Raw genomic sequence first — 16,195 nt, forward strand, 5'->3', positions numbered from 1 at the left:
AACTGGTGAGCAGATGAACTGCAATGTAAGACTTAAAATGAGGCGCTGGCAGAATGCATGTTGTAAGGCCACCCTTTCCATGTCATTGTTCAGACTCCAGAAAAGAGGTGTCGACTCTGTGTAGAAAGGTGGAGCATAGGCAGAGGGAAGTAGGGAGGTGGTGAGAGGCAGTGAGTCTCGGGTGGAAGGGAAGCGAGGCCTGGCCGTGGTGGTGGCAGCCGAAAGGAGAAGCCCCTGTGGATGAAAAAGTCCCTTCTGAGTGAGTGACTCCCTGGGCTAATTGGTGCATTACTCTCTGTGATGGGCCTGATGGTGCTGAGATAACAAGACAAAAAACAATCAAATGAGAAATGGAACCTGAGAGTCTAAAAAGTTAGTAAATTTTGACATTAGAAATATAATCAAATTTCACCAGTGGTTTTCCGTAGTGACAGCCAAATCCATCCGTGTCAGAGCAGCTGCCTATGGAATGTGGTTTCGTGTGGCTTTTCTTCCCTTTTTTCTCTTTTCCTTTTGCAAAATCAGCATTAGGCTATTTGGAGGACAGGCGAGAACTATTATGTTAAATTGTGCTACCTACAACTTAAGCTTCTGTCTTTGCTAAAGCTGCCAGTTTTTATAAACAACAGAAGACAGAAAGGGTTTACTAAGAATAATGTTGAAGCCCAAAAGAATCCTGCAGCCTATAAATCTTAATAGAGGTTCTGAGATTCCAGCAGGCTGGATGTGTCTCTTTTACCCAGGCTCACTCCATCTCGGCTCCCCTGTGATGACTGCAATTTTCTTGAAACGCAGGCACGGTGCCTTGAATTTACTTGTGGCACTATTTGCCTACAAACAGGAATACATGCATATAACCTATGCAAATCAATAAACACATGTCAGGACCCCTTAGATCACACCACTCTTCTAAAATGCAATTTATCTTGCTGCAAATGAGAGTAAGGGCCTAGGTAACAAATAGCGTCTGATCATTTAACTAGCACCTGTTGTCAATGCATTTGAAAACTGCATTTTTCATTTGACATACAGTAAATTGCATTTTCATATAGATCGAGTGGAAAAGGGAGGTGGTATGTACATATGCAGCCCTTTATGAATTTTATGAACAATGGATATTTTAGAGCTGTATGTTTAAAGGGGGTCGTGTCAAATGCTGCAAATCTATTCCTTCCTCCCAGCGCTGGTTGTGAACACGCTGTACTTTCCTTTTGGCTGCGTGTTGAAGCGCAGCAATGCTGAAAGTATAATTATAACGTTCATGTTAGGGGAAGGACAATTACTATAATTTTTGTATAAAATCGAATATAACTTAAATGTATAAATGTGAAATATTAGTTTGGAAAAAAAAAGTTTCTCAGGGGAAAACGGCTTTTTATAAATTACATTTTGTAGTCATTCCCTTTGTCGGCTTAAATTATGAGCCACAGGTTTTTTTTTTTTTTAATGCAATATTTTGTTTGCAGATGGGTGGCTGTTGCACAAATTCAACAACACTTAGGCTTATCAGCAACAATGGTTTTCACATTAGTGAGCATGGTTTGGCAATATTATTTGACATCTGGAACAAGCTATATTATACCAGACATATCAAGTATAACTGAATGGATCATTTAACTGGCATTTGTTTCAAAAACTCCCACTCTTCAGCTTTTGCCCGGCTGTCATATGCCGGCAACGAATACTGCTTTCCCCAGCTTCCGAGTCTCTCGTCTGCTTTGACAAGCTCATCACACTTCCTACTTTAAGTCAGGCATTTTGTAATAGTGGCCCTAAGGTCATGTTTTTGCATCTTTCTTGCATCTCCATCATTTTTTTTTTTTAAAGAAGGTCATGATGCCAGGCTGCGGCAAAGGCAGGGCCTTTGTGACCTTAGCCAGGACTCGGGCCATCAATGGAGCTTTTTCTCTGATTTTGAGTTCTTGATTGTGGGTCCTCTGGCATGTCTGCATTTTTTGGTAATTGTGTCATTGGGCAATCTAGTTTGTTAAATTTCATGTAATTTAGATGGAGAGAAACAAAAAAAAGGGGAAGGACCTTCCTGCATTTTCCGTAAATGAAAGAACCACATGGGGGCAGAGAGGGGAGAAGTTGGAAATAGGAGAAAATGGTAAGAACAGAATGTTAGTGCTTACAACCTCTATTCATCTATTTCGTTAAGTTTTCCTAGCATTTCAGGGTATACAGTCACAGTTTAGGGGCCTAGCCCCCCAAAGTTTCATGGCATTGCTGCTGCTGGTATAACTTGTTGCTCTGCCTAAGGAATTTGCTTCTTAGGATCTCAAAGCCAGGACTGTGAAGACTTCCATAGAGCAGGAGAATGTCATGAGTGCCTTCTAAATAAGAAGTAATGCATGTATTGCGTGAGTGTTGCTGCTGCTGTTGTTTATTGTTGAAGTTTATTTATTTGTTTTGTGTGGGAGATTCTCTCCTTTAACTCAGCAAACAGATTCCACCCATCTTACTGAGCAAATTCATAGCAACCGCTCAATAATTAAAGGGAAAGAGGGACTTAATTAGATAAAGTGAATAATGAGCACATCTCAAATGAAAGACAAACATTCAAACAATGGAAAAAGTTATAGGCTTAGTCTTGCTTGCACTGTGTTTGGTAAAGTTGTTTTTTATCAACACAAACAAGTCAAGTTGAGGCTTGAGGCTGAAAAGGTCTTTATTATCAATACAAATGTCATTGAAAGGAACTGGCCAAGGTGGTCTTACTGTTGGAAAGAAAGCATTCGTAATCCTCTTAACATTTCTTTTTAATTGGAGACAGATTCATTCAGTCATTCTTTCTTTCATTCTACAAATATTTCCTGATGATGGAATGTTATGTGAAAAGCACTGTGTTAAGCATAGAAAGGAGGCAAAAACAAAAAGGAACAACAGTAACAGCAGCAGCTACTGCAGAACAAAAAGTGAGAGAGAGCAATCTCGCTGACAATAGCATCCGAAAGAATAAAACACTTGGGGATATACTTAACCAAGGAGTTGACAGATTTGTACACTGAGAACTACAAAACACTGCTACAAGAAATCAAAGAAGACATATAAATGGAAAGCCACCCTGTGTTGGTGGATTAGAAGACTTATTATTAAAATCTCCATATTCCCCAAAGCAATCTGAAGATTCACTGTTATCTCTATCAAAACCCTAAAGGCATTTTCACACTAATAGAACCATCCCAAAATTTACATGGAATCTCAGGGGACCTTGGATAGCCAAATCAATTTTGAAAAGAGAACAAAGTTGGAGACCTCATAGTTCCTGGTTTCAAAACATACTACAAAGCCATAGTAATCACGACAGTGTGGTACTGGTTTAAAGACAGACATATAGACCCTTGAACAGAACCGAGAGCCCAGAAATAAACCCTGTGTAGATGATCATGTTATCTTTGACAAGGGTGTTCAGTTACACAAGGGGAAAAGGACAGTCTCTTCAACAAATGGTGTTGGCAAAACTGGATATACAAACGACTGAAATTGGATGCTTATTTTACACCATATACACAAATTCAAGAAGAATTCAAGACCTGAAAGTAATGCCTAAAACTGTAAAGCTCCTAGAAGAAAGGACAGGGGAGGACCATCGGTGCTGTGGATTTGGCAGTGATTAGATGTGCTTAGATATGATACATAAAATAGCAAAAGTAAAGATAGATGCGACTGCATCAGACTTACTTGACATCAAAGGAGACAACCAACAGAGCGAAAAGGCAACATACAGAATGGGAGAAAACATTTACAAACTCTGTCTGATGAGAGGTTAATAATCACAATATATAAGGAACTCCTAAAACTAACAGACAACAGCGAACCTGATTAAAAGATGGGCAGATTATCTGAATATTTGTAATGAAGGTACACAAATGACCAACAAACATACGAGATGCTCATCCTCACTAGTCGTAAGGTAAATGCGAATCAAAATCACACTGAGATATTACCTCAGGCCCGTTAGGGTGGCCACTATCAAAAGCACAGAAAGCAGCATGTATTGGTAAGGATACAGAGAAATTAGGGCCCTTGTTCCAACTGCTTGTACTGTTGGTGGTAGTGTAAAATAGTGTAACCATTATGAGAAACAGTATGGAGATTCCTTACAAAAAAAAAATCAGAAATCAAAAATTACCATATTATTCTGTGTGTGTGTATATATATATGGATACAAAGCACATCTTGAAGAGAGATACTTGCACATACATAGTCATTGCACTATTATTCACAATAGCCAAGAGATGAAAGTATCCTCCATTAGATGAATGGATAAAGAAAATGTGGTATATACACTTGATGGCATATTATACAGCATTGAACAAGAAAAAATACTGTCACATTCTACAGTGTGGATGAACTTTGAGAACATTAATCTTATTGAAATAAGCCAGATGCAAAAGGCCAAACATTATATTATTTCATGCACATGAAGTATCTAAAGTAGTCAGAATCATAGAAATAGCAAATGAAAGGTGCTTGTCAGGTATGGGATGAGGGAAAAGATGGGAAAGGCAATTTGTGTTTAGTGGATATAGACTTTCAGTTTTACAAAGAAAAAGTTCTCAAGACCTGTTGCACAGCCATGTGAATAAACTTAGCACGGCTGAACTGTGCATTTAAATGGTTAAGACGATAAATACAACATTATGTGTTTTTACCACAGTAAAAGTAACAGCAGGAAAACCGAAGTATGTGTTGTCCCTGCCTTTGAGGAGTCTTGGAATTTAGTTAAAAAAAAAAAAGTAATTTATAAAAAAAAATTGTAGCTTATTTGTAATAGACATTGTTGTAGGCAGGGAAGGCTTCCTAGAGGAAGTGGGTCTTGGACCTTGGTCACTGCAGCCCTTGACCCACTTAGTGGGCCTTTTTCACCTTCTGGCCGCTGCTGGGGCAGTTCAGGTTTTCATAACACAGCTAAAGTAGAGAGTGGGCTTTTGAGGCAGTAGAGAGGAGCCCTGTTGCTTCACCAGCTAAAATTAGCAGCTTTAGACCCAAGGTCATTGTTTTTTTTTTCTTGGCCTTTGGCCTTGCTGTGTGGCATGTGGGATCCTAGTTAACCCAACCAGGGGTTGGACCTGCACCCCGTGCAGTAGAAGCATGAATTCCTAACCCCTGGACCGCCAGGGAGTGCCCCAAGGTCACTGTTAATTCAGCCTGCCTATACACATGCCTCTGTGCTCTGCGGAGGCCCACTGATGGGACCCAGCATCATGCATCGAGCTGTAGCTACCTTGTCTCTTGCTTTCTTCCTGGGTTTTCATGCACATCTGCCTATTTACTTTCAAATTCCAAAGGCGAACTTGGCTCATAAATCTTCATGATACCCCAAAATGAAATTATAATTTTACCCACTAGAGTTGTTACCTTAATGCCTCTCTAATTATCTTGTGTACTCAGACTTTAGATACTCACTGGGGAGGAAAAGCGAGAGCAGGGGTAGGGCAGCAGCCTGCATCTCTCTTCTGCTTCAGTGTCATCTGGCTCAGAGGTCTTCCCTTGAGAAGGAGGATGGGGCTCCTTTTGCCCTCAGAGCCATCATTGCCCTGCTTTGCTCTCTGTCACAGGGGCTGTCACCGGTGGGAACATTTCTTAAGCTTTTTCACAAGCCAGCTTCCTTTTAGGTTTGACCAGGGGGAGACCCTGGCAGGAGACTGGAAGGCAGGAGGTAGGAATAAGCCAGTGTGCTTCTCTCCATCCCGCTCCACCTCTGTGGCTTCTCTGTGGGGGGACTAAATCTCTGTTTCAGTCCTGATTCCTATAGGATAAGGCTTGCCAGGCTTTGGGCTTTGGTTAGTGACCTTGTCTCAGTCCTCTCTTTCTCTCTTGACCTAAAAAAATGCTTGGGAGTGGGAGAGGTTTCTTGCTGTGGCTTCTCCATCATTTGTATATCCAATTTTCTGCATTAAATTCCTTCCGTGGTAAATATTAGAAGCAGTGGCTATTTTCTACTTTTGACCCTGACTGATGCCGTTCTTTGGTACCTGACAACTTCTTGGTAGTCTATGGGCTTTCAGAAAGCCCTGATTTGGAAACAAACATCAGTTTTGGTGTGACTGCTGATTTCAGTAACAGGTGTAGAGAATCACCGTTTGCTGGATCTGAACCCAAAGGTGAAAACGATTGATGATGGTGTGAAGGTAAACTGGTCTGTGCTTAGTGAGTCTTGTTTTACCCATGGTAGCACGTGAAATGGGATGGAGAGAAATGCTGGACTCCTAGACTTTATTTTAGATCATAAATATGATAAACATAGTATTTTCATATTAAAGAAACTTCCATGACCTGGCACAGTTACTCTGTCTAGTTTAATAAGGCCATATTTATTATATGACCACCTTGACTGTTGGGCATCAGGCCAGACATATCTAGGAGGAGAGCTTGGACTAAGATAAAAAAGGGTGTTTGGATTGGGAACTCATCTGCAGACTATATTTGTATTAGTCTGTAGCCATTTTTGCCTCTTGTTTGAGATAAAACAGTATAGTGGCATTAATATGAATGTTTCCAGTGATGGAGCCGTTTTGTTTTAGGAGGTTTAGAGTCCTTTTAGGCTGTGTTGGAGCTGTCCCAACAAACTAGTGAAGCCCTCATTAGCTTCAAGAGTTGAGTATTTCCATTCAGACTTAAAAATGTTCAAAACTTGATATCATTTTCAACTTTTTTCTCCTCGACTTTTCAGCTGCTGAGAAATACTGGGTGAGTAAGAAACAAGTATTTTTTTGTTATCCCTGTAATACCATATAGTTTTCTTACAGGGGAACTTGGAATCAGAATTTTTTACAAGGGAACTGTTGAGTGGTGTTGGTGGTGGTGTTTAGTTGCTAAGTGTTGTCTGACTCTTTGCAACCCCATAAACTGCAGCACACCAGGCTTCCCTGTCCTTCACTATCTCCTGGAGTTTGCTTAAACTCATGTCCATTGAGTTGGTGATGCCATCCAACCATCCCATCCTCTGTTACCACCTTCTCCTCTTGCCCTCAATCTTTTCCAGCATCAGGGTCTTTTCCAATGAGTCAGTTCTTCACATCAGGTGGCCAAAATATTGGAAGAGCTTCAGCATCAGTCCTTTCAATGGATATTCAGAGTTGATTTCCTTTAGTATTGACTGGTTTGATCTCCTTGCTGTCCAAGGGACTCTCAAGATTTCTCCAGTACCACAGTTCAAAAGCATCAATTCTTTGGCACTCAGCCTTCTTTATGGTACAGCTCTCACAGCCATACATGACTACTGGAAAAACCATAACTTTGACTATATGGATGTTTATTGGCAAAGTAATGTATCTGATTTTTAATACACTGTCTAGGTTTGTCACAGCTTTTCTTCCAAGGAGTTGAGTGATATAGAAAACATCAAAGTCAAAGCAATAACATATTCAACAATATTTATGCAGTAGAGACTTGGGTCCTGGGGTTTCAGTTCAGTTCAGTCGCTCAGTCGTGTCTGACTCTTTGTGACCCCATGAATCGCAGCACGCCAGGCCTCCCTGTCCATCACCAACTCCCAGAGTTTACTCAGGCTCGCGCCCATTGAGTCAGTGATGCCATCCAGCCATCTCATCCTCTGTCGTCCCCTTCTCCTCCTGCCCCCAATCCCTCCCAGCATCAAAGTCTTTTCCAATGAGTCAACTCTTTGCATGAGGTGGCCAAAGTACTGGAGTTTCAGCTTTAGCATCATTCTTTCCAAAGAAATCCCAGGGCTGATCTCTTTCAGCATGGACTGGTTGGATCTCCTTGCAGTCCAGGGGACTCTCAAGAGTCTTCTCCAACACCACAGTTCAGAAGCATCAATTCTTCAGCCTGGGGTTTAGCATCTAAGAAATCCATCAGTTCCTGCTTTCATGGAGCTTGTAATCCTGTAGAGGAATAAAGTCATTTAGGACTAGAACCAGGGAAGTTCAGCAGGTTGGAGAGCAGAGAAAGGGGTATCTAGATAGACTTGATAAGTTGAAATTTGAAAAATGAGGGAATTCACTAAGCATCAAGAGAGAGGACATCTGGTCGCAGTATGCAGAGGTCTGGAAGGCATGAACACAAGAAACTGTATTGCCTTATGGGAAATAACACAGGAGTATTTTAAAGTTGGATCTTTCTGAAAGTAACATAATAACTTTTTTTTTTAATTGTTGTTGTTATTTTCTTAACCTCACCTAGGAGAAGATCATTTTAGTAGAGGTTGTTGTTCAACATGATTGAATATGATTGGGTATTATTACTTGCTGATGGGACTTAATTTTCTCATGTTTAAATGTGATACATTATCTTGTGTCTAGAACATATTAAAATGACTTTAAAATGAGAAACAAGGGAACTCTGGTTATTTCAGTGCAAACGTACTTGTTTATTGAACTAAGCTGAAGGGTGCTGGGATATTTGAATACTAACATGATGTAGATGCTCAAATCCCAGGTTTATACGGCTAGATTAACCATTAGTAATGCTGAGGCTGCCCAGGCCGCAGTGGGAACTTGAGTTTTATTGTCATTTTTAAAAAAGCCTTATTCTGTTTGCTTTTTCCTGCTGGCTTCTCTTTTTCATTCTTTCATTCCTTCTCTCCTTCCAACTCAAAACTCATCAATTTGCAATACCCCTGATAAAACTCATTTATAATGCTGACTAAATTTGCTAGCTTCAGCCAGCTGTTCAGTTTTTTTTTTTTTTTTTTCTCCTGGTGGAAGGCCCCAAAGTCTTCTCACTACTTGTTCTGAAGATAAATTAGCGACTTCTAAATAATGCAGTGAACCCTAATTCTCTTTGATTAGTAGCGAGTTAGATGATAGCGACCCATTGAAATTGGCCATCAGCATAAATAATGAGTGAATGAACTGATAAAATGCAAAGTCACCGGCCGTCATAAATCAAATGAAATCCACTTTCTCTGGAAGTCACTGAAATTAGAAGTCCATGCTCCTATTAATTATTTTGCCTTCTGAAGACGACAGTGTTATAAATCAGCCTTGAAAGGCCCTTCACTTAGGAAGCTGAAGGAGTGCGGCTGCCTGCAAATTGCTTTGTGTATGCACCTAATTGTTTCTTAAGTAATCCACCTTTGTAGCGTGGCTTTGGGAAGCGAAGAAGGTCCTCTTTGGTGGTGATCCATGAATGTGGGCTTAAGAAGGGCCTTAAAAAGGGTCCAAGTGCAGTAGGAAGTTATCTGTCTTCTTCCCTAGAAAAGATATCCCCAGGGTCTCTATTATGCAACTCAGACCACAGCAGGGCCAGGCGCTGTGGGAGTGGTTTTCTGTGGCAGGGACCAGGAGGCCGGCTGTAGGCCCCAGGCCATTTTATCATCCTGTCCCAGCTCAACTTCCAGCCAGGCCAGAGAGGCCAAACTTCAGATGATTTCAGTGAAAAACAAGATTTTTAAACTTGGAGAAAAACCAGGGATGGAAAACTTTGACTCCGCAGGTTCATTTTAAGAGTCATTGTAATCTGCATACGTGAGGTGCGAAATGACACATAATTTTTACTGAACGGTGGGTGGGAAATGATATTCACTTAGGAGCCTATTTTGCGAAAACATTGGAAGAAAGCAACGTTCTGTGGAAAACAGGTTAATTATCTGGTAGGATATGTTGTAAATGAGTTTCTTTTTGGACCACTACCTGTCGTAGGTGAAGTCCTGAAGCTGAGACGACTGTGAAGAAAACAGTTTTCTCCGGGGGATGGTCTCAAAATTTGGTCCAGCTTTCCCACGTGACCCTGGATGGTTAATGAATCTGGACAGAGCTCTTAAGGACATTCTCTGCTTCCCACTGAGGGTGTGTTATTTTTGTTGGCCTCTGTGGAGACAAGGATGGCAGCTTTATGGAGGTGAAGACAGACTTCGATAGGAAGCAGTTCTTGGGGTGCTGGGTGCTAGTCAAGGCACAGTGAGTGTCCACGTTCACTCACGTCGCTTCAGCGTGGCCCTAAAAGCCATGGTTTGGGGATCGAGTTTTAAGGGAAAAAGAAGTTTTTCTTTCTTTCTTCTTTCTGTTGACTTTTCTTTCTTTGGCTCTTTGGAGTCTTACTTGTGTTCTGTGGGATCTTTCTTTGCAGTGCGTGGACTCTCTAGTTGTGGCCTGTGGCCCCAAAACACGCAGACCTAGTTGCTCCGAGGTACGGGGAGCTTAGTTCCTCGCCCAGGGATCGAATTGCACGCCTTGCATTGCAAGGTGGATTCTTAACCCCTGGGCCATGAGGAAAGCCCTTCTTTTATCAACTTCTTGTCTGCTGCAGGCCTCCTGGATTCACCTGTAGGCCAGTGCACTAAAGGTAAATGTGAGCCCTGAAGAACTTAAACTGTCTCCTGGGTTATGTGTGGAAGCATATCCTCCCACTCCTTTATGATAATTTGGGTGACCTAGCCTGTTCTGAATCATCTGTATAAAGAAGGGGTGTGTGTTTTCTCAGTTAGCTGAAAGAACAACATAGTTGTTGTGAGTGGTATAAATTCTCCTGTGAGTGTGTTCTGATGTTGGGGTAAGTTGCTGCCAGATCATTTGTGAATCTGAATAGCCCATTCTAAAAACTAAACTTAATAATTCTATAAATCAGCGTTACGTCATGAGGTAGAAAGGAGCAATTATTCCCTGGAATATTGAATCTGAAATGCAAAGATGTTCTGGGTTGTGTCTTTGAAAGCAGTCATGTCTGTAGTTTCACAGTGGTTCCATGGGCTTCTTCCACACCAGTGTCTCAATCCCTGGACACCTCCACAACTACCTAATCCACAAAGCTGCGCCTCCTTACCTCTTGGGATCTTGCTCCCACTGTGGTAGCATTCTGCTTGTTGTGGGAGAGGGCTCAGGGAAGCAAACACGGCTCATGATCTTCCCTCCCTGCTTCTGGAAATCCAGGAGGCAGCTGCTGGTGTTCTGTGCTCCAGAACAGAGCAAGACCTTGATGGCGACTCCTCTCCTAGAGCTGATTCCTCATGTATCTGTCTTGGTCTTCTCTTGACTTGGCTTCAATTGTGAAGTTTTGGTGTATGATGGGAGTTGCAGTAAAGACTGGCAGATTGTTGGAGACAGTAAGAGCAGGAGAAGAGTTCATCTGTGTTTGTAGCTCCAGTATTAGTTGAATTTCCCTTTGCTTGTGAGGTTTATAGAGGATAAGCTAGATCCTGACCATGTATACGACTGTGTCCTTCTGGAATGAAACATTTATCGCTCATGGTTTATGGGTTTTAGAACATCCTTCTTTTCCTTGGGTGATGTTCCCTTGGGTGGCACGTAATCAAGGTAACCATATGTCCTGGTTTCCCAGGGAGAGTCTCAATTTATGCCTGTTTTTCTGATATAATTATTATTAGTGATCCCCGTCCTCCATTGATTCTTAAAAGTATTGAGATTTAGATGATCACCCTATCTATATATGATACTTGAAAGGAACTTTTACATGTGTTTCCTCAGCCTCATAGAGACTGTGGCATATTGAGAAAATCCAAGTTTGGGAAAGTGAATTTATCCCTTAGTGTATGACCTTGGGCTACTTAGGTTCTCTGAGCCTCTTTTTCTTTATCTATAAAATGAGGTTCGTTGTACATCCCTCACAGATTTGTGCTGAGGATTAAATAAAACAGCATGGAAAGAACCTAGCAAATTGCTAGCTAGATAGATAGGTAGAAGATAAAACATTTGTTCTCCTTTATTCCTCAGAATAAGCCCAGAGAGGAAAGACACTTTGCCATGCTTCTGAACCTGATTTTGTGTTGCAAACAATTAAGTCAGCATCAGCCTGTGTGACAGAGAGAGAAGAAGAAAAAGAGAGGATTATCCCCATGTGAAGAAAGACCCTCTCCCCAAACCTCTTAGAATGCTCCCTACAAAGAGGTGAAAAAGTCACATAAAAGAGAGATGCTGGGTTTTCTCTTTAGGTGGACAAATTGTGGATTTATTGTTTGTAGCAAAAGGAACAGAAAGAGGTACAGTAAACGGCCTTGCCTTTCAAATGTAATGTGACAGTGAAAATACTCTATTGATCTTGAAGAAGCCTCAGTCTTTTCATCTGTGAAATGGGGATTCAAAAGATTGTAGTAGGAATTAAATGGGGCCACACATGGACAGGAGTCCTACAACTTGTACCAGGCTGGGCACACATGGCGGATCATGGTTTTCCTGCTTTTTGCAGAGCTGAGGCACCCAAACACCAGAAGACTAGGTCAGGAGTAAAATGACTGTGGGGAGCAATGCCATTCCGTGTCCTGAGATTCCCATGTCCTTTACAGTGATGCTCAGTAATACCTCGTTCTTTCTCTGAAGTCTCAGGAGGGCACACATAGCTCTGTTTAACTGGCCCAACAGGGATTGGCATTTTTAAAGCAATTTGAATAGCTTTATGGAGATTACGCTTTTCAATGTTTTTAGAGTAAAAAGAGTATTTTCCTCAAGATTTCCAGCCCAGATGGCTCAAAGTCTGTAGAAGAAAGTTATAAAATGTTAGCAGCCAGGACTGACAGCTGTGACCAGCTCCAGGGGACCCCCTTGCTGCATGCGGCACACAGACTCTGAGGCCCTCTGTGCCTATCCACTCAGGCGAGGGAGGCGCCCAGTGGGGACCTTGCTTCACCTCAGTAAATGGCTGTGTATAGATCACACTGGGCCGGCTGCAAAGGTCCTCATGGCTTGTAGGAGCCCTTGGTAGGAGAAGATAATACGTGTCTGTGCATTTGCATTCTTGCTCCTTCCAGTACCTTCCTCCCCACCCCCACCCACCCACTGATGATCACAGAAGAGTCTGGCAATGAGTAAAGCCCTCCACCTGACCTTAGACCTCAGCGGGACTCCTGTTGCATTTAGTAGCTAATACTTGGCGTAGCACTTAATATGTGCTGAGTAGCAGCAGTGCTTACTGTGAGTAGCAGCACAGTCTGCTGTGGGGTTTGTGCTCATGGAGGTCATGAGAATGGAACCGTTATCGATAGAATTAGTGTCCTTGTAGAAGAGGCCCCAGAGAGCTCCCCGGACCCTCATGCCAGGCAAATGCGTAGGGAGAAGTATGCGGCCGGGAGGAGGGCACTGATCCCAGGCTTCCAGCGCCCAGAGCTGTGAGAGGCACATTTGCCTATAACCACTCAGTTTATGACATGTTGTTAAAGTGGCTGGAATGGGCTAAGCTGTGGACCGGGTCGCACACCTTAGAGAGGCAGAGTCCGAATCTGAGCTTGGCCCACTGGCATCCCCATCCTTGCTTGACACCACTTTGCTTCTCATCCTCCTTCATTATAATCTTTTCATTTTGTCTGTTGGGTTGGTTTCTTTCTTTGCTTGCTTTACAAGTTTCAGAGAAGATTATGAACACTTTGGAGAATTTTGGCAGCAGTGGGGGTGGGCAGAGGTTGCTCTGCCATGTCCTTTTGTTTATTGAATTATACAAGTACAGTATCCTCCGTACTAACTGCTAAAGCTGAGTTCTCTCTGGCTGACCTTCAGCCTGACCCACTCTCTTCCCTAGAGGTAGTAACATCAGGGGTTTGCTATATTTATTTTTCTTTCTTCTGTGAATTTATATACTCCCATGCATAGGTATATATATGTACATACTAAGAATTTATGGTGATATATAAGGTAACTAGCTTGCTATTCTCACTTGTTGGTATGTCTTAGATATCTTCTGATGTCATGGAGATATACTCACCTTTTATGACTTGTGTGCAGTATTACATGTTGCGGATACGCCAAGGTATAATTAGACTGTTAGCTTTCTGCGGGTATTTAGGTTGTTAGTCATTTCTCCTTGTGACATAGATAATGACTGGCCTTATTATGAGTCTCTCTGTGTACATGTGGAATTGTTTCTCTTGAGTCTGTTCTAAAAAGTGAAATTGCTTAATCATAGTATATGCATATTTTCAGTTATAATAGATACTATAAAAATTGTCCTCTAATGATTTTTATCACTATTCACTCTTACTAGTAGAAGTATCATTTGACCTGTTTCTGCCAAAATTTGATATTAGCATACTCTCAAAATTATTGCAGACTATTAACTATAACACAGTATAGCTCATTGCCAATTAAGATTTTCATCTGCTTGCCAAATATGAGGATCATTTTATATATTCATCATCTAGATTTTTGTTTTCTGTGTTTTGAATTGCCTCTGTATATCATGTGCCCATTTTCCTGTTGGCATGTGTGACCCTTACTTACTTAATGATTTCTAGTAAGTCTTTACTGAGGTATACTTGGCCTCAATCTCTCATTTTGCAAATATTTTCTCCCTTCTTCTGTTGCCTTTCAACTTTATGGCGCTTTTTTATTACACACAGGGTTTTAATTTTGATGTTGTCAGATTAACAAGTCTTTTCCTTTATGCTGTTTCTGTCTTATTGCAGGCCTTACCAACCCTTAGGTCATAAACATATTCTCCTGTATTTCTTTGAAAACTCTAGTTTTATCTTTTAGGTATGGATCCATTGGAAATAAATAAATATCTCTATATAGATAGATATACATATGAATACTTTCATGTTGAGGTCAATTCATATATATATGAATACACACATATATACATATCTTCCTGGTGCCCCCCCCCCCCCCAAATGGATAGCCAGTTGACCCAGAACCATTTGTTTTAGGCCATTTTGCTAGCCATTTTGCAATGCTATTTCTTACCATCTATAAAATTTCTAATTAGGCACAGATCTGGGCTCTATTCTTTTCACAGATCTGGGAACAGAACAGGATTCTGTTAGCTTCCTATGTCTCAAGAGGTTATTATGGCATTTCTAACTTTACTCTTAAAGCCGACTACTGCTTGTGTGGCCCATCTTATCACTAACAGTGGGTAGTTCTCATGGGCTCTAAATGAGGCATAAGAGTCGGCTTGATTTTTGGCAGTAAGATGTCCATCAGAAGATACAGGTTCTAATTTTAATTCTGCTGGACTCTCTATGGCCACAAACCACTTACTGTCTCTGTTATATGCTGGGGAACAAATTAGATTGAGTAGGCTTGAAATCCTGATTGGTGCCTGCCACTGAATGACTGTGGAGTTTGAGGATAAATGCTTAACTTCTGTATCTCTTCTCTTAATAGGGATATTATCATCTACCTCTGAGAATGGTTTTACGGACTTTTTATACAAATAATGTGTTAGGGAACATTTTGTTAATTATAAAACACCACAAAGACTAGCACTGCATACTAATATGTACAGGCCTTGCTTTTATTTTGGTCCAATAAAGTTAATACATCTTTGTCTCACCTACCTCTGAGAGCTGTTCTGAACATCAAATAGCATGTCCTTTGATAAAATTGAAAATGTCACAAAGATTATTTATAACTGATGAATCCCAACAGGTAGACTGTAATTGACAAATATTAACCAAGCCTGTAGGGTTCTTATAGTGAAGGAGGATCATATTAATAGAGTATCTTCAGGCAAGATTTGGTGGAGCCAGATTTATGGCGTCCCTTAAGTCTTCACCCACTGGAGTGAAGAAAGGTATGGTGTGGGTCCTTGAAAAGGGTGCTGATGGCCTTTTAAGTGTGAATAATAGGCAGGGTGAAGACTATAAGAGTTCTTGTGCTACGATGATCAGAGGGAGGGTAGAGCTGACCATCGGTTCCCTGATCTCATCAATGGCTATATCTAGATTTGTGTTATTAAAAAAATGAAAAGTTTGACCTTTACTTGTTTATAAATTATTTAGTCCTCCTCTCTTTCTTTCCCTGCCTAACCCCACTTTCACACTGAACCCAAGTTTTCAACACTTAAGAAACCATCAAAATACTAGGTTATTGAATATTAAAGTGAGAGACGAGAAAAAGGAAAAAGAAAGCATGAACAGGGCTCTTATAATATTGGCAAATATTTTTCCTTCTGCGGGCAGCAGTGCTGTCGGGACACGGTGCTGCTTTGGCGACTCTAAGTAAGCCATCTCTCCCTGTGTGCACACCTCAGGATTGTTCTCTTCCGTGGTGACTTGGACTTGCCCGATGGGACATTGACGTGTGGCATGCAAGCAGAAACTTGGTAAGTGCTTGCGCCTTGGCTTTGGTTTTGGAACGTTTGCACTTAAAGTCCACCTGACAGGTAAAGAATCTCAAGCTAGCCACGAGGAGAGAGGTCCCAGCCCCCAGTCATTGCCCAGACTCTTGACGTGTGAGTCGAGCCACTTTGGACACTCTGTGCCCTGCCACCATCTGACAGCAAACATGTGAAGACTTGAAGTGCGAGCACTAGGAGAACTGCCCAGCTGAGCCCCTCG

At 41.5% G+C, this 16,195-nt stretch overlaps 1 protein-coding gene across 7 annotated transcripts in view; it reads left to right on the forward strand.

Moving 5' to 3' along the window:
- Window positions 1-16,195, forward strand: part of LRMDA (leucine rich melanocyte differentiation associated) — a 1,405,312-nt gene that overhangs the window by 461,277 nt on the left and 927,840 nt on the right. For 5 of the 7 annotated variants that reach the window (XR_011253044.1, XR_011253045.1, XM_069572198.1 and 2 more), the window contains one exon: window positions 15,889-15,960. The exons of the other annotated variants lie outside the window; for them this stretch is intronic. Coding sequence is in view for 3 of the 5 variants with exons in the window: in XM_069572198.1 (XP_069428299.1) it covers window positions 15,889-15,960 (72 nt within the window). In the remaining 2 variants the exon portion in view is untranslated. The remainder of the gene's footprint in view (window positions 1-15,888; window positions 15,961-16,195) is intronic. 7 annotated transcript variants of the gene reach the window in all.

Source organism: Ovis canadensis, chromosome 25 (genome assembly GCF_042477335.2).
Source record: "Ovis canadensis isolate MfBH-ARS-UI-01 breed Bighorn chromosome 25, ARS-UI_OviCan_v2, whole genome shotgun sequence".
Lineage (NCBI taxonomy): Eukaryota > Metazoa > Chordata > Mammalia > Artiodactyla > Bovidae > Ovis > Ovis canadensis.